Consider the following 18,535-nt stretch of genomic DNA (forward strand, 5'->3'; position numbering starts at 1 on the left):
AATCGCCAAAGGTGACTGGATGGTGAAAGCCATCTTTCTCGTCTCCATGGACACCCCCCCCCCCCACCCCTACCATAAAGATTTTTGCACCGAAGGACGTTTCACACAACCTTCATGATCGGAGGCATCGTAAAACGTTTCTGTGCCTCAACCGATTTCGCACTGCCTCCGTGATCAGCCCCGATGTGATCGTGTGACGTCCCAAATCTTGCCGATATGGCACGCCACCAAGAGTTGATTTTTCGCATCACTCGTATTGACGACGTGGACGGTCAGTCCTCGCGCTTGACGAGGCATCTGAGGCAACTTGCAATAAAAAAATATACGGCTATGTAAATAATCCGAATGTACTTGAGGAGCTTCAAAAAAAAAAAAAAAAAAAAGCAGCGGTCGTACAAGATGACGTGCGGGTTGGCACAGTCATCAGCCACAGCACGAAATGTATTTTTAAATAGGCGACTTGCTCCGTCATTCATTCAATCTTTTCGGGAGAAACTTTCGCTGCCATCTTCCATCTTTTTTATCACTTCTTTGTTGCGTGGAGCGGATCGTGCCGCGGAGAAAAGCCGAGTTTTTCATCGCAAACGCTTGCGCTTTTGTTAGGCTTTTTTTCGACGACGTTAAATGAAGCCTACGCCGAAGATGACGCGGCTTCGCAATACCGGCAGCATCGCTCGTGGTGTCACCCACTGCGTTGCCGCAGAGTCCCGCTTGCAGGGAGCTCCCTGCAGGAGCACATACAGGGTCACACGTATCCACGCTGTCGGTGCCGGAATCGCCCGTCAGATGCGCGCGCTATACGGCGTCGCAAGTGCTTGGCGCTCACCGCTGAACTGTCGGCTTACGCGCGCGCCCTTCATCCGCTATTTCTTGAGCGCTGACCCTCGGATTTTTTTAACGTTGATTATGTAATAGTCCAAACAAGTATTGTCACGTCATCGTCATCATCATCATCAGCCTGACTACGTCCACTGCAGGACAAAGGCCTCTCCCATGTTCCACCAGTTAACCCCGTATTGTGCTTGCTGCTGCCAATTTATACCCGCAAACTTCTTAATATCATCTGCCCACCTAACCTTCTGTCCCTCCCTAACCCGCTTCCCTTCTCTGGGAATCCAGTTAGTTACCCTTAATGACCAGCGGTTATCCTGTCTACGCGCTACATGCCCGGCCCATGTCCATTTCCTCTTCTTTATTTCAACTATGATATCCTTAACTACCGTTTGTCGCCTAATCCACTCTGCTCTCTTCTTGTCTCTTAAGGTTACACCTACCATTTTTCTTTCCATTGCTCGCTGCATCGTCCTCAATTTAAGCTGAACCCTCTTTGTAAGTCTCCAGGTAATTATCACGTAATTAAGGATAAAAAAGGAATCGAGTTTTTAAAACTCGATGTCATAAAACGAAACCACTTAACGGTGCGAGTAGAAAAAAAAAAGTTTTATTGCATGTCTATACAGGGAGTAGGTAAGAAATGGCCGGTGCGAGCCACCTCCTGGTCTTCGCGCTCGAGCTGTGGCATCGTCTGATGGAAAAAAGCACAGTGCCCATGAATTCACCATTTCGTGCTATTATGATTGCGCGACAACTTTTAAGTTGTGATTTTGCAGCTTCTATTATTGATCTCGTATGTCGCTACCAGATCGCACGGTGCTGAATTTCCTCACCTCGAGCGTTGCGATGAAACGAAAATGTCTGAGATGATCTGAAGGTGCATCGCACTTTGCTTTATACGTGCTCGAAAAGAGAAGACGCACCTCGTGTTTAGGAGTTGCCCTCCATGCTTGATCTAAAGGTGCCCACAATGCGATGATGATAAAGACTAATAATTGACACTGAGATGCTGACAAAGACTAACTTGGTCATCGAGGACGAAGGCGTTGTTACAATGATACAAACGACCGTCATAGCGATGGAGAGGGGATGGCAGTAAATGTGAGAGACCGCAGTGGTGACTCACGGAAGTTCGCATCGAAAGAATCGGCTGCGCACACAGCGAGTAATAAAGGCCATCGAAAGACGATTACCGCTCAACGAGCATTCGGAAAAGATGTGACGCCGCTGTACACACACACTCTCTCTCCTCGCGGGGAAATAATACAACTCAATACGGTGATAGAAGAAAGTGACAATGCCACAATTTTGTGTTTTCGTCTCCGATTAGCATGCAGTACTGATTATCGATCGAATGCGTGATAGCGACATTGCTAGAGACCAAATAAATAAAACGACTTAAAAGGCGACCTTCCCGATTCTATGCAAATATACCCGGACATTCGGGACGAAAGTAACTACAGCTGCTTCCAATATAAATGCCACAGTGATAACTGACCAGCTTGTGCGAGCGAATTGCCATTCCGTGGTTGCCAAGGCATTTATTTCGGGCAGATCGCCAACCCGTCAACTCGAGCGCCAGTTTCTAGGGCGCTAGAAGTTTATAAAACCACTTTTGCGGAGGTGCCAACTACAAGTTACAAGCGCTATGGGAGAAAGGCTTATGTGCACCGTTGATGTGGACAGGGAGCACGAAAGGTATGAAATAAAAGAAAAAGGGGTAATGGCTCGTGCTTAGTGTGTCATAAACTCGTAATGAAAATTTCATAAACCGGGTGTGCATTCTAAAACCAGCGTTTCGAAAAGTATACTTGTCTTTTCCCCTTTTTTAAGCTTTCCCCTCTTTCTCTTTTCCTTTCTTCTCTTATTTCCTCTATGCCTCCCCTTCTCCAAGGAGCAGGCAGGCTTTGTGCCCCTATAGGTGGCACTTGTCAGCCTGTTCCCTTCCTATTTTCTCTGTTTTCGTGTTCTTTATGAACTCAAACCAAACAAATAATCGGACACAATATTGGGGGGGGGGGGGTCCACAGGTTTGATACTTGTCGGTAGCAGATTGTCTTTTCGTCCACTTCACAGTTGTATCTTGATCACTATAACTAACACCCCACAAACTTTCCTCTGCTTTCTTTTGCGTTATAGTTCTAGTTATTGCTGTTCTATCTGTTTTCTGCGAAGATGCGTCCTTAAAGTCCGCTTCTCCACACGTCGGCTCCAGCACACGCACCCACTTTAGAAATGTTTCACTGGAAGCTTCAGTCTTTTGCTTCCTGTATTCTTCTTTCTTGACATATTCTTACGCATATTCACGAGTCGGCTCTCTGCGTAACGGCAGCAGCGCACCCACAATGTGCGGAAATGCGCATCAAGATTCACAGTTGCATTTCGCACGATTCACTGCTGCTCCTTTTACGATTTTCCAGCACCTTCTTGTAACAACACGAGCCGTGATGTCATTGGTGGACGCTTCAGCTTCGTATTTTAATGTTGCGTGCGATGGCCTTGCGGGCCCAGCGTGCACTTTTGTTTGCCATTTTTCGCTTGTTCGGTGGCACCTCCACCACGCTGCATGAAAAGTAACGCTTGTACGCCTAATCGAAAATAGACTTCTATATAACAAGGCAGCAGATGGACTCCCGCGAGTGTTGTCCCTCCTCCGGGCCCTCGCGTAGCCTTACCCAAGCCTGTCTTGCGTAGCATTCGGTGATAAGCACCAGCTGTCATGTCCCGCAAACAGATAACAGCAAAAGGCAGCGAAAAATACGAGGACGCACTACAGCTATATGTACGAATGTACATATGTGGTCGAGACAAAAGGCACCTCTACGGTAGAATGCCCCAAGATATGACCCAGCCTTGCATTAGCCTATTGATCATCGTGTTGACTTATTTAACGTGAATTAAAGAAAAAGCTGTGTTTATAGGTAAAGCGACCGCAGTCAAGAAGCGCCGCGTATACGGGCTGAGTGTGGTGACGTCACGGAGGAGTGCGGGGGCCTTCAATAGTCTAGGTGGCGTTGCCCAAGCTCGCCATCTGTCTTCCCATGGTTAGGTCGGCAAGTCGCGCAAGCCACCGCCGTCGCATTCATTTTTCATGTATTCCCAGAGTCATCATCATAATATACTCTTCATTATCATGTCCAGATACAATGTAGAATACATCTACACGTGATATTGACCATTTTAAACTCTCCTAGAGCGCCTGCTGCTAGTTTTAAAGCATCCGGAGGTTTAGATCATCTGTCCCGAGCACTGTGGGGAGAAGTGTCCCTTAATGGTGTGAAACTGGGCAACGAGACAGGAATGTTCTCGCTGCAACAAATATGCGAGCCTTCCAACGCAGAACTCATATAGCAAAGCGACACATTTTCTAGAACCTTATAGACTAACATAATGGCAATTGTTGGGTGTTAACGTTCCAACACCACGACGTGATTATGAGGAACCGGGCTTCGTAACTTTGAGTGATATATGGTTTTATTTAAAGGGACGTTAAGAGCAAACCAATTTTTTGCGTATTAGTAAAGTACAATTTCACAAGCCCGAAAACGCCACTCTTACCACGACACGATGATTGGTGAGCGAGTAAACACACGCGTAAAAAAAAATACGGATAGAGACGCAGTTACTCTTATCAAACACCATGACGTCATAGATCTTGAAGGAGTATACCGGGTCCTACGTAGCTCCTAATCAATTAAAATAAAGTATTTTGTCATCGGTGGGTGCTATAGACCTAACATACGAAGTTTCAGAGAAAGTTTCGACGAGCCAATTTCAAAATACATTGTGAAATTTATGACGTCGCGCGCGTAGATTTCAGCGCAAAATTTAAAAACGAAACTTCAACGTTGAGTTTCTCCGCTAATAATAAGCTTAGCTTATCAAAAACAATTCTCTTCGGTGTGCTTTCAAGTGCACAGACATCACACAGTACATGGGCTTCTAGCATTTTCGGTTCCATCGAGGTCATGGCTGGGATTCGATCCCATTACCGTCGGATAACAATGCCTGCGCCATAACCACTAGTCAACCTCATCGGTTGTTCGTTAACACAGATGATCATACCGCGGTTGTTTCTTTACAACTTCTTGTGAATCTTGTTGCTTGTTTTCCGAGCTCCAGGTCGGGTGATATGAAAGTGATTGCCCATGACTAGACGTTTTTTTATTTTTTTTTGGGGGGGGGAGGGCTAATCTGTGGCATTCCTGAAAAAGATGTTTTCGAATGAACATTGTTCGAAAGAGAATGAGACTTGCGAAACACTGTCGCTTTGACGTTCATTGTGGCATGAATGCCCACTTGGTGAAACTATGGGGGCCACGATAGATAAGGAGCTTGAGACAGCTCCTCGCGCTTTGCTGGTGTTTTCGCTATAAACATAGCGTACAAAAGTGCGGAGACATAGATGTAGCTGACAACAGTCGAGGTTCGTTTCCTCGGAAAAACTGTCATCGCGTTCGTCTTGTTCGAATAGCACACTTCTTTAGTTTCACTCTACGAAATCCCCATCGTGAAATTGTATGCGGCTGAACAGGATGGAGAATAGGTACGAGCCACCACGCGGTAATGTTTCTTAACATAACAGTTTCCTTATAGAAACTTCCAGCATGCTAGACCACCCATCGCTCACATAGAGGAAAAATGATTGAATATTCATGAAGAGACTGATAAAAAAATATGTCCTGAAATCGAAACAGAAGTGTCTAATAATGCTGTGCACTTAAAAAATTCGACAAAAGTTCGTCTCGCCGGTCATTGGATGAGTTGAAATACAGTCACTGACCAAGTGATCAAGGAACACTATTAGATTATTTACCGGAGCACTTAAGGACAATACGTCGTCAGCGACTTGTAGTCCAGCTCAGTGAACAAGAATTCCGTACGCGGTTTCTAAATTTCAAATGGATTGTCAGACTTGGGTCCGTGACCGTGTTTGCAGAGTGCTTCAAGCATTTCATACACGTCTACACCATCTCAGTATGAAGAAACGACAGTCATATTGTAACGGGTGCAAGAGGAGAAACACCAAAAACTAGTTTATCATGGGCGAACTTGTGCCCTGAAAATTATGTGAGAAAAAATGGGAGAGTCCACTAGAGCGTTCCAAAACAAAAACTGTTCATCCGCCAACGCACCTTCTTCTTCTTCGCAGTTGCAACCCACACTGACTCGTGCCCGTGAACAAGAGGCACAAGTCAGCAGGAGTGCGCACAAGACTGTGGACGCTGATTCTTCATAATGTCGGACAGTGTAATTAGTCTCTGTGGCAATATGCCCACCTAGCCCCGCCACGGTGGTCTAGTGGCTAAGGTACTCGGCTGCTGACCCGCAGGTCGCGGGATCAAATCCCGGCTGTTTCGGCTGCATTTCCAATGGAGGCGGAAATGTTGTAGGCCCGTGTACTCAGATTTGGGTGCATGTTAAAGAACCCCAGGTGGTCAAATTTTCCGGAGCCCTCCACTACGGCGTCTCTCATAATCAAATGGTGGTTTTGGGACGTTAAACCTCACGAATCAATAAATCAATCATATGCCCACCTTGCAAGAAGGTGAATCCATCACCCTACGTACTGGGTAGGCCACGAACTAGATTTTTTACTTCCGCCCCTTAAAGGCACGCTCAGGTGTTTCTTACCTCAGCTACCTTGCCGCGCATGATGGTCGGGAAGTAGATGTGTCCCAGCACTCCGACCAGCAGGACGACGCCGCAGATGGCCGTAAAGGTGGCCAAGCAAATCTTGCTCTTGGTCGACGACATGGTCACCGATCGGCGCGGCGTCCTGGCACCGCTCACGCCTCACGCGCAAAGCACAAGCCGGCCGCTCACGGAGAAGCAATACCGCAGGCACTTGCCGATTGCGGACGGGGAAAACGGAGAGCAGTCTTCCGCCGGCACGAGGAAGAAGAGCACGCGCTGCTGAGGCGATGATTCCGCCGTGTGGAGGTTCTGTGACGCGCCTCCTCTCACCTGCGGTCGGCTGCTGGCCCGCGCCCGGCTGCAGCAGCGGCTGATATGTCAAAAACGGCCTCCCGCTCAAGGATGGCTTATGTACGGCCGCCTCCTCGCCGCAGTCCCTTCCCGCCGATCGCCCTCTCTCGCGCGTCTCGACTCTCACCACGCCGCAGCAGCAACAAGACCTTGCTACACTTCACTCTCTCCCCGTTGTTTATGAATTCCCGTTGTGACGACTGCATACACTCCAGTCGAAGACGGAATACGCTTTTTCTGCGCGGATTTCGATTACCTCTGCAAGGTGTCACGCCGTTTACGCAGTGCCCTAATTTGCGACATTTTCCTTGCTTGGTTTCGGTCTCGTTTTCTTCGCATAGAAGTAGCATCAGCTACTTCTGGCTTTAACTCGTTCCTGACTTACGTTTGACATGACATGTCTTTTTCACGTGATTTTCACGTTTCCTTTTTGTTGTTGCTTTTTTTCTAGCCTCATATTTTGTTTGATTCTCTAGCTTTCGCACACTTTTATGGTGACTATCTATAGTATACTAGCTGATGCAGCGGTACGCAACACTCAAAATGCGCTCAGTACTAATAGACACATATCTAACTTTCTTTTATCGTCGAATTTGCGCGTCAAGTGCGGGAAGCGCGCCTCGCTTGCCTGACAATAGTTATAGCGCGAGAACAGAACGACGAAAACCAGACAAGAAGGTCACGGTGTTACGAGTCACTTGGCGATAGCAATGGCCACCTCCAGTTTTTCTTCTTCTTTTTTTTTTGTAATCCCTCGGCTGTCTGCTGAGAATATCTGTGCGCTGAAGCGAGTCTTCTGAGCGCTGGCAAGTCATGTACACATCAGCCGCTTTCGTAGAAAATTTTTTCGCTCAGTCTCTCGTTTCGTGCCTACACTCTTCAAAAAAAAGGCAGTGCTACTTACTAACTTTGAAGTAGTGAATTGTTGTCACAACATTCACTACCTAAGTAGTAACTGCAGATAGTAGGCAACAGTCATTTACTACCTCTGGTTGCGTCTAAGATACCAAACGTCTGTGACCTACTAGCTGAAGTAACTACTCAGGTAATGAATGTTGCGACAATAATTTACTACCTCAAACTTAGTAAGTAGCACTGCCTTTTTATTACAGTGTAGCGTTAATAAAAGCAGCGTGTGGACACAGTACACGTCCGAAAAGATGCGCGCAAAAGAAATGCACCTGTTCTCGAGTCAATGTGGTTTCTATAGTCAATCCCTTAATTATAATTCTCAGGATTTAACATACCTAAACCACCCTAAGATTATGAGAGACACCGTAGGGTATGGTGCGCCTGCAAACAGACCAACGAAGTTGCGCGCATGTTAACAAACGCGTGGCTGGTGCGCTGCTCAAGCTGCCCGCTTAGTCTGACGTCAGTTTCTAGTATGCTGACAGAGCAGAACGCATTCCCGCACGAACTTTACACAAAACAAGGATAATGTATGGTGTTATTCGCGCAAGACAAAAAAGAATAAATAATCGCGACACGTAAATGGAGCTTATCTGTAGTTATAACTTTTATAATCGATTTCAGCCTGTGGCTTCGATTAAAAACTTTCTTCGACGTGTAATGTTCTTACAGACTTGTTGACTGAAACGCTCCAAAATTACTTTGCCTCTGGCAGGAAGTCCATCTATTCTATATGAACTATATGCAAATAAACGGCAGAAAAGGAAAGATCTATAAGCTTGCCATAAAAAAATGCGCAGATAAAGGTTGGCTCGAGCGCACACCTGTTTACGTGATTTTTTTATTATTAACTATATGCAAGTGCCGTAAGCTTGTACTAACCAATCCGACGTGGTTCGCGTCCAGCTCAGGGTGCGAAATGTGGTGTATGGAAATATATGTCATAAAATGCCGAGTAATGCGGGTCACTGGAAACACCAGTTGCCCACCAATTTACCTGTTGGACAGCGGTCCGTTAGTTGTGCTTCTTATGAATACTATGTATGTTCATATATGCCACGTAATATAAGCAGAACAGTACACACTGCTAACATTATCAACGGTGTCAGCCGTATTTTGGATACTTACGTCACAACATTCCCACCACCTTACCCATCTTGAGCACTTTCCGTCGGGGTGGAACAGTGATTGTGATTATGATACGTGGGTTTTAACGTCCAAAAAGCACCATATGATTATGAAAGACGCCGTTATGAAGGGCTCTAGAAATTTTTCACCTTCTGGTGTTCTTTAACGTGCACCCCAAAGTGAGCACGCGGGCCTACATCTTTTTCGCTTCCATCGGAAATGCAGCTGGGATTCGATCCCACGACCTTCGGGTCAGCAGCTGAGTGCCTTAGCCACTAGACCACCGTGGCGGGGCACTGGTTGTGGCACTCGGCTGCTGACCCGGAGGCCACGGGTTCGACCCCGGCAGCGGCGGTCACATTTCGATGGGGGCGATATCGAAGACGGCGCCGCAGATGACCGTGAAGGTGGCCAAGCAAACCTTACTCTTGGCCAGCGACATGGTCACCGATCGGCAGGGCGTCCCGGCACCACTCCCGCTTCACACGCCGGCCGCTCACAGAGAAGGAGTAGTAGCGCAGGCACTCGCCAAATGTGGACGGGGAAAGCGGAGAGCAGTCTTCCGCCGGCGGTAGCGCGAGGAAGGAGAGACACGATGATTCCGGATAGCTATTTGTCGAAGGGCCGCGTACTGCGCGATGTCAGTGTGCCTTAGAGAATCCCTAGGTGGTCTAAATTAATCCGCAGCCCCCCTTCCTAACGGCGTTTATACTTCGTAATTTCTCAATGACGTCATTCAGGATTTGATAGATGGCGGGTGTCTCCTGGCACGCTTGTTTTGATGGTTGCTGTTTTTCACGTTCTGAATTATGCTTACGTTTCACCTGTATCTCCATGGGCATGCGCACGGAGAACAAGAGGGGGGGGGGGGGGCAAGTGAAGTGTGTGTGCAGTTTCCCCCAGGGGCGCTGCAATGAGCCCCCTACCCCCGCGAAAAGACTGTTGTGCACGCTTATGTGTATCACCGAGGTCTGTTTTAAGTTCTGGGAATTTGTAGATGCCCGGAATAGGGGCGGGGCAGGTTTATATATAGAGCAGGACAAACAGAAACCAAACTTAACGCGGTGTGCGATCTGGTTGTTCATTACGACGTTTCCCCGCAAAACCCAGACATGCACCGAAAAGTGCACTGAAGTTGCACCTTCAGTTTGTCCTTGTTCCGAGAGCAACGCAGCTTTTTATATTGAGCTGGGGTTTCATTGATTTAGTTATTCTGTGAAAGCTGCTCGTTTAAAACATTTATGCCACTTTTTGGGCGTACATTTGGCAAAATCATTTGTGGTAAATATAGCACAGTTCTGACTTTTCACTGGATGAGGTGGAATCATATGCGTCGATATTTATTATTGCATGAAATTCACTATTGAATTTGTCCTAAAAAAATTTACTATGAAAGTGTCCTAAATCATGATATGAAATAAAGATTGTAGTAGCAATGAACTGCAGAAATGTCCTGCCTGGGTTTCTTTAACTATGAAGTAGAAACAGCGCAATATTTTATATAAGGGGACACGTTGTGTCCCCATATATAAAAGTTGACGAGTATTCAAATCTGCAAGAGAAAGTGCTCTCTCCAATTTGCGCCGTGGTAGGATAAACTTATTAGCGTGTTTAAGTAGACCGTATGTGACGAAAATAACGGGAGAGATTGCATTTCATAGGGTTCGTACAAGGTCGTTTTGGTTGCTAGCTAGGCAGCACTAAACCTCAACTTAGCACTCATGTTGTAAAATTGATACGACTCTGAGTTGTTGTGTTAGCCATAATAGACAGCCGCTTAGTGGATACGGCTAAGGCTACTTTCAAGATATTTTCCCTGTTATGAGTTACGAAATACAGTGGTATATATACAGTCGTGCATGGCCCCGCCGTGGTGGTCTAGTGGCTAAGGTACTCGGCTGCTGACCCGCAGGTGGCGGGATCAAATCCCGGCTGCGGCGGCTGCATTTTTGATGGAGGCGGAAATGTTGTAGGCCCGTGTGCTCAGATTTGGGTGCACGTTAAAGAACCCCGGGTGGTCGAAATTTCTGGAGCCCTCCCCTATGGCGTCTCTCATAATCATATGGTGGTTTTGAAACGTTAAACCTCACATATCAATCAATCAGTCGCGCTTGATATGAAGGTAACCGCGCGAGCATCGACCTGCCTAACGTCCCAGAGGCCGAGGAAAGCGTTTCGGAACAGGGAAAATCAAGATCGCGCATTGTTCTCTCCCTCGTTGGCTGTTCCATGCTACAACAATCGCCCCTACAGCAAACTCTACACCCTCTCTCTCTATTTTAAGCCTTCCATTCGTTGGGATCGAGTGTATTCTTCGTGGGATATTATCTGCTAAAGTGATCACGAAATTGCTGGAAAATTGGTGTTAAACGTAGTACGTGTCACTGCTTCGATTAAGCAGCCTCCTCAGACGGGAGTGATCGCAGCTAAAGAACCGTAAAAAGAGTGAGTAAAGCTTGCGTGATACCACCCTCTCCTTAAAAGTATATCCTGAGACGTGGTGCTGTTGTATAGTTCTTGGTCGGTGATCGCGCGATTGCCTACAAATCGTGCTCGACTGCACAATGACTCTCCAGTGAACAGTTTCCTAAAAGCAGCGCTCCAGTAGTGGGACGATTTTAATCAGAGACTCAAATATATATTTAAGCAGAAATATGAGCCCGATGCCTACAATTTGATGCGACGATTGTACGTAGGCCAGAATACACTTCGAAACCTGCGATTGAATATGATTCGAAAGGAATATGACACTGACGTCACACCTTTAAAATATATAGCGCAATTAGTGAGAAAGTATATACGTTAAAAATTAAGGCAGCTTCCCACTAGTGGTGTAAAGCCTGCTGTGTAACTTGGCGGTCTTCCTTGTCTCCCTTAATTTCTTCCCTTTCTCGATAACACAGATCGGTTAGTTGGTGATGGTAATCAACATACTTGCACAGCGTAAGACTACGACCAGTTATTACGTAACTACGGAACAAAAGACAAGGAGAGGAAAGAGCGCTCACTTTAACTAAATGTTATTAGAGAAAACGCTGGAAATATATACTCGAGACAGAAAGCAGCAAATGACGGCAGAACCTCGCAACCTATTGCGTCACAGCCAGACAATCGATATCTCGTTAAGTGGGTAAAACGGTACACCTCAGCGCAAACTCACAATCTATTGCGTCAAAGACAGATACTCGATTTCTTTTTTAGTGAGTGCAACCGAAGGCATGCTGATAAATGGCTCACCCAGCATTTGCATTTGATTAGCCTCCATATTCTCTCGTGTTAGCTGCTGACGATGTTTTGCGACAGTGGTGCACTTTTCAAATTCCGGTCTGCAACCACAATCTCTACAATAGAGAGTTTTAGTACTGCGTACGCTGCGTACGTGGCGCCGTTGCGTACGTAAGGACGCCACGTTCTGCGTAGTGCGCATGCGTAGACCGCAACGCGCACGTATCGCATTGCGTACGCAGCCGCTACGTACGCACGCATGAGATGCGTGCGTGCGTACGTATGAGGTGATCGCGCCGCTCTCGAACAAGTTCGCGACAGCGCGATACTTCGTTTTGCAAAATGGCGGCATCGAAGGCAAGCAACGACCGGCTCTGTGGCTTAAAGTATGGCCATAATCTGGCTATAACCACGGAGGAAGGAAAGGTAAGGAGCGGCCCTGACGTCACTCGTTGTGAAGCCGCGATGAAGCCGGAAGTCGGCACATATTGAGTAGGCAAATTCTCCTCTCTAGTTTACATATGAATGCGAAGCAGAAGGCGCGACTCCCTCTCCGGCTCGGAAAGCACGTGGGCTGCGCAGCGCGTGTGTCGTGACGATCCGAAACTAATGTAACTGGGCTCATCACTCTGAGCCAGCTGGACACCTTCAGCGAAATCGCTTCGTCCGAGTAATAACAGGGAGTAACAGCTCGCCGACAAAGAAGCAACTACGAGAGAACGCGCGCTAGATGTACTGACAACGGCGAGTGCTTTCACGTCATTAATTCAGCAACTGTACAGACAACAAGATCGGTCGTGCTCCTTCTACGGTTGGATTCCGCCACGCGGCCGACGCAGCGTCCTGCCACTGTGTCCGTGTTCCGCGTGAAAATCACCGGCGCCAGCATTCTGCGACCGTGGTGACTTTGAGCACGGTGCTAGTGACAGTTGAACGTGGTTGCTGTTACGTTGAGATTACATGCAATGCTGGTGGAGAGTGTACCGAGCGGAACAGAAAAGGTGTTTTAATACGCACATGCAAGTTGTTACTGTACACACACAACACGAAACTAAGTATATGCACATGGTCCTCATGGCGTCTTGCTGGGCTCAACAGCGTCGTCCGTTGTCACAAGCAGGAGCACTGCTCAACCGTCACTGACCTGCAAGGCGGTCGTCGTCATTCAGCTTCGTCATGGTGCCCAACGCAATTTCGCTGAGCACTAACTGCTTCATATCCGCGTCATCAGCCGCACGACACATGGATATGCACTTGTTCTACGCACTGTTGAAACCCCGTGATGGACAAAGGGATTTGTAAACGTTGCTAAGAGTAATGTAACAGCCAGGAGAACAGTGCGTAACCAATAACGCGGCGCAGAGCACAGATATTGTCCGCCACGGCTCAGCACGAGACCTGGGGAGGCACACATTCCGCCGCCAGCCGCGGCCGCTCACTGCTAGACCAGCTCCACTGCGCAACACGTAACCATAGCAACGCCGCCATCGTGCCTACTGAATATGGCCGCCATGATGTCATTTCCGCCACATTTTTTACGCCCTGCGCTGGCTGGGCATGCCCTCTCCTTACCTTTTTCCTTCCTCCGTGGGCTATAACACTTGGATTGGCTCACATTGGCTGTCAACAACACGTGCTTCTATTTTGATCTACCAGATGACGCAACACGCTCACGCTCGTTACGTACGCGGGTACTATACGGCGTACTAAAAGCCGATTTGTGGCAAACGACGCCACGTAACGCAAGGCGCTTGCGTGATGCGTACGTAGCACCATTCCGCAGTACTAAAACTCTCTAATGAATACCCAGATGGCCTTGAACAGCTGAGTATACGTGATAGTGATGCTACTTCCTATGCTGTCCGTCCCTGCGTTCGTCCGTGCGTCCGACCATCTATGCGTCCACCCGTCCGTCCATCCATCCATCCGTGCGTCCGTTTGTGCATCCGTCTGTCTGTCCGTCCATCCATATATAGTGAACACTCTAAGTACCACCATATCTCATCTTTTCATCATATATTCAGGATATAGAAGTACCTCTATCCAGCGGACATTCCAAGGACTAAGCAAGAGGTGGCACTCGCGCACTTTCTTACAGTCTGCGTTTCGTGTCTACATCCCACCTTTCAAGGCCTCTAGTTCATGGCACTACGGCCCAACTCTCGCTAAACCTTGCTAAAACCAAAGAGGTTACGTCCAGCGAGTTAACGTATAAACCCTTTCTGCTCAGATAGTGCTCAAAGTGCGTCCTTCTGATGCTAGTTTTTTTAGTAAGCTTCAAATTTAAGGCAAATTTCATTGAAGAATAAGTCGCCGATACTCGTCTCTGTAAGTTATTTCACCAAAACCATCATCGTTTTATGTATGATTATCGTGCGCGGCTTTTTTCCTCAATTGAAAAGGGTGCGTGCGTGCTGCGCCTCTAGTCCGGCCGTGGATGTGGCTACCTACTACTACGACAACTGCTACATACATCGCGCACGCACGATCCTCGGCATAGGGAGCTTCACCCCCAAAATTCGCAGCGTGCACGTTAGCTTAAAGCGGACTGTGGGAATCCTGTCTCTCGTTACTCATTAGCAGACTAAAAGCGGTCTGTAAGTAGTCTGTCTCTCACTACACCGTTAGCAGTGATTGACATCTTCCAATAGGAAACACCAGTTCACCACTGCGTGCTTTGCACTTCTCCAGGTTTCTCTGCTGCGCAATACCGCGATGAGTGCCAGTGTCAACGTCGCCGCCAGTGTAAACGTTAGTGATCACTGCTTCGCATCTACACATGGTTTTTTTATGGTGTAATTTCTTTTTATCTGTTTCTTTTCATTTCATTTCTTTGTTACTATCTCTTTCTAACTATCTGTACTTGTTGTCTCACCCATCGGCGTTATTGAAACCCTCGCCGAACAAAGGGACGCAGCGGGAGAGCGCGTTCGTGGAGCGAAGCAGAAGGTGGTGGTGGTAGTAGTGGTTAGAAGAGAAGGAAGGCACCTAATTTCTGCAGCCCGGTAGGGAGCAGTGCCTGCGGGGAAGGGGAATGCGGGAAACGTGGATAGAAGAGAAAAAGGCTAAGTAAGCAGTGGCACAGACGTATTCAGCACGAACATCAGTCCGGCAGCAAGGATATGGGTTGCAAGGGTCCCGTTCTCAGCAGTAGGCGCAGAAGGGGAAACAGAGGAAGCAGAGCACGTGCAGTCCTATATTACTGCGTTGAACGCGCTTGAAAGGCAGAGGCCTTTCATGATGACGGTGGAGCACGGTATAAGGTGCTTGGCTGCTGAATTGAAGATCACGGATTCGATCCTGACCACAGCGGTCACATTTGATTGGTGGTCAAATGTCAGAGGACCGTGTACTGTGCGATGTCAGTGCACTTAAAGAACACCGGATGGTCGAAAATTTCGGGCACCTCCAGTACGGCATCTGTCATAATCATATCGTGGTTTTTGGGGCGGTTATACCCCAGATACTATTATTTCATGATTACGATACTTTTTGTGACCGCGAAACAACAAAACGGGGAGCTGAAACAGCTCCACTCTTAATAATCAATATTAACACTTTAAAGGTCTTCTTCTAAGGAAAAGGACTTGTTCGACCACTGCTACAGCAATTAGCCGACATGTCACCCCACCACTTCGCTTTCTCCGTGGAAGACAACAACGAGACTTCTTGTCTGACCCACGGCTCAGTTTACGCAAATGGGCATTTATCGCAGCTGGCTCGCGCAGTGTGGTGTGTAAAGCTTCCGCCTCGTCAGCTGCTGGTGTCACGTTCGGTGCCTTGTGGAAGGACCATATCTTCTCGTTCATAAGAGGCTTCGGTGGATTTCTTGGAGCGTCTCAAGAATACAAAAGAAACGCGACACATTTCTACCTGTTGCTATCACTTTTTTGATGGAATAAATATATACAAAAAATGTAGCCCATTATACGCAGTGAAGACCGTCGGGAAGTTAAGCTGTAAGCGCGAGAGTGCAGGTGTGGCTAGGGAGATCACGTACGTCATCAGTGTCATTTAGCATCACCATTATCATTTCAAGCATCCTCATGATTGTGATCACTTAGCAACATAATCATTTCGAGCATCTGATCATCTCTTTTCACTCCCCTTCACGTGACCTGCGCGACAACTACGTCTACTATTATTACTGCAAGGGGCGTAGCCAAAGGAAGAAGGTCTGGGAGGGGTTCAAACGTACGGCTCAAACTTTTTCAATTTTTCTTGCGTATATATACATGCCCACGCGAATACGTACGCATGAACATCCATTAAAGTATGATTGATCGCCTCCCCCTCCCCCAAAATTTGGTGAGCCTTTGGTTACCACTACTACGACGACGGCGGAAACTGCACGGGGAAGACTACAACAGCTTTACTCTGACGATTAAAAAAAATTCACAGCATATCCACGGAGTGAATGATGATGAGTGGGGCGAAGCTTTCGTCCGTCCATACGTACGTACGTACGTACGTACGTATGTATGTATGTATGTATGTATGTATGTATGTATGTATGTATGTATGTATGTATGTATGTATGTATGTATGTATGTATGTATGTATGTATGTATGTATGTATGTATGCATGTATGTTTGCATGTATGTTTGCATGTATGTCCACCATCCTATCAAACTCATATCAAGGCTAAAACCACGCGCCACACACGCCTTCACGCCATCTCGTAATTGTGAGAAGTGAGGGGTGGCTACAACAACTGAAAGACTGAGCCACAGCGTAAGGAGCTTCGCCCCTAAAGGAAAGAAACATTTGATTACGGGGATCTGTGGTACGGTAAGTAATTGAATAACCATCAGGTGCGTGTCATGTAAGAACATCACTACATGCCACGCTCATGATGCACTCTCGGTTGTTTCGCAAGCGTCACAGATGCCAAATTTTGTATTACGGGACGTGAATGGACGACAAACTCAAATTTCAGGTGCAAACATGATAATCATGACATGGAAGTCATGTACGGCATAATTTACGTCCACCTTGTAACGTTGTGCTGATTTTAATGTGACACATCAACCTTCCTCATTCGTGCTTCGCATATCATCGACTCCCATACCTGGGATCAGCCAATTTTTTTCCGGCGTGACAGAAACCTTACCCTCCGTAGTGTTCGTAGCTGCAGTAGTTAATTCCAAAAGCCCGTAGTAATTTTATAAGCAGTATTTTTTTTTATCTGAAAGGCTCTGAACACGGATGAGCCCTTGCCTCCAGCAACGCTGAGAAGTGATGGTGATGCCTGTTGCCCTTCTAACGACATGTGCATGATGTCGTTGCTATGCTTTCACAGAAGTTCCTGTAACTACGCTTAACCAGCTTTACAAGCATTTTTGAAGATAACAAGCCGTTACATAGAGACGATGTGGCCAGGTGGCACCACTGGCTATTTTGGTGATTTTTAATCAAGAAATAATAACTCCACTTTTCACACACAAAAAAACAGGATTGGTTTGAGTCACTATGCGGGACAATCTTTCCATCCATGCAGTCATCTCATTTCCCGTTCTGATCAGTTGTCGGTTCCTTTAACACCCTTTTCATCCCTGATACACTGTGGTATCTTCTTGTCCCCTATATAGCGTTACAGCTATCATTTTCCTTTTCATTGCTCGCTGCGTCGTTCTCAAGGTAAGTTGAGCCTTCTTTGCGATTCTCCAAGCTTCTGCCCCGCAGGTAAATACCGGTAAGATGCAGCTGTTTTATAAGTTCCTCTTGAGGGATACCGGTCATCTACCATTCATGATTTGAGAATGCTTGCCGCATGTGCTCCATCCCACTGTTATTCTCCTGGTTACTTCAATCTCGTGACCTGCCTTATATATTGGTTTAATTGAGGGAGCGAGGCGCTGCAATAAACCATCGGCTCCTGCCCCCCACCCTCCTGAAGGTAGGTTTGAGCACGCTTCTGCCAACACGAACTCTTAAAACCTACTTTGAATTAAGTATGTCATATATAGACGGCGGTGAGCGACAGAAAAGTACAGTAAATGCTGATATATCATTTTGATATTGAAAGTGAATTTACCTGTTCAACGATCGTGACTATAGGCTAAATGTCAATTCTGGTGACTTCACGCACCAGTATGGCCAGTTGTGATGACGTCAGCTGTGAAAACATTCAAATGGCTGACGCCGGGAACAGTCAAAATGGCCACTCAAGCGTCACTAATAGAGTCAGAAGGCGCAATGGCCGCGGAAACGTCCCGTCAACAGTAACTCATATATACTGTGTCGGGGTGTCAGGACCGGAGTGGCTTTAAAAAAATGTGAGGAATTTTTGAGGGGACAGCGCAGACACACGGGACAAGAAAGACTGACAGCAGTTGGCGCTGTCATTTCTTCTTGTCCCGTGTATAATATGGGCGTCTATTACTATAGGTGCAAAAAATATACGCTCTTTAGGAAACTGAAAAAGCGCGCACACACACACACAAA

General features: G+C 47.0%; 1 protein-coding gene across 1 annotated transcript in view; it reads right to left on the minus strand.

Annotated features, from left to right (window-relative positions):
• LOC119177472 (lysosome membrane protein 2) overlaps nucleotides 1-6,806 on the minus strand; it is an 81,360-nt gene extending 74,554 nt beyond the window's left edge. The window contains exon 1 of the mRNA XM_037428893.2: nucleotides 6,469-6,806. Coding sequence (XP_037284790.2) covers nucleotides 6,469-6,591 — 123 coding nt within the window. The 5' untranslated portion in view covers nucleotides 6,592-6,806. The remainder of the gene's footprint in view (nucleotides 1-6,468) is intronic.
• Nucleotides 6,807-18,535: the final 11,729 nt, after the last annotated feature.

Source organism: Rhipicephalus microplus, chromosome 2 (assembly GCF_043290135.1).
Source record: "Rhipicephalus microplus isolate Deutch F79 chromosome 2, USDA_Rmic, whole genome shotgun sequence".
NCBI lineage: Eukaryota > Metazoa > Arthropoda > Arachnida > Ixodida > Ixodidae > Rhipicephalus > Rhipicephalus microplus.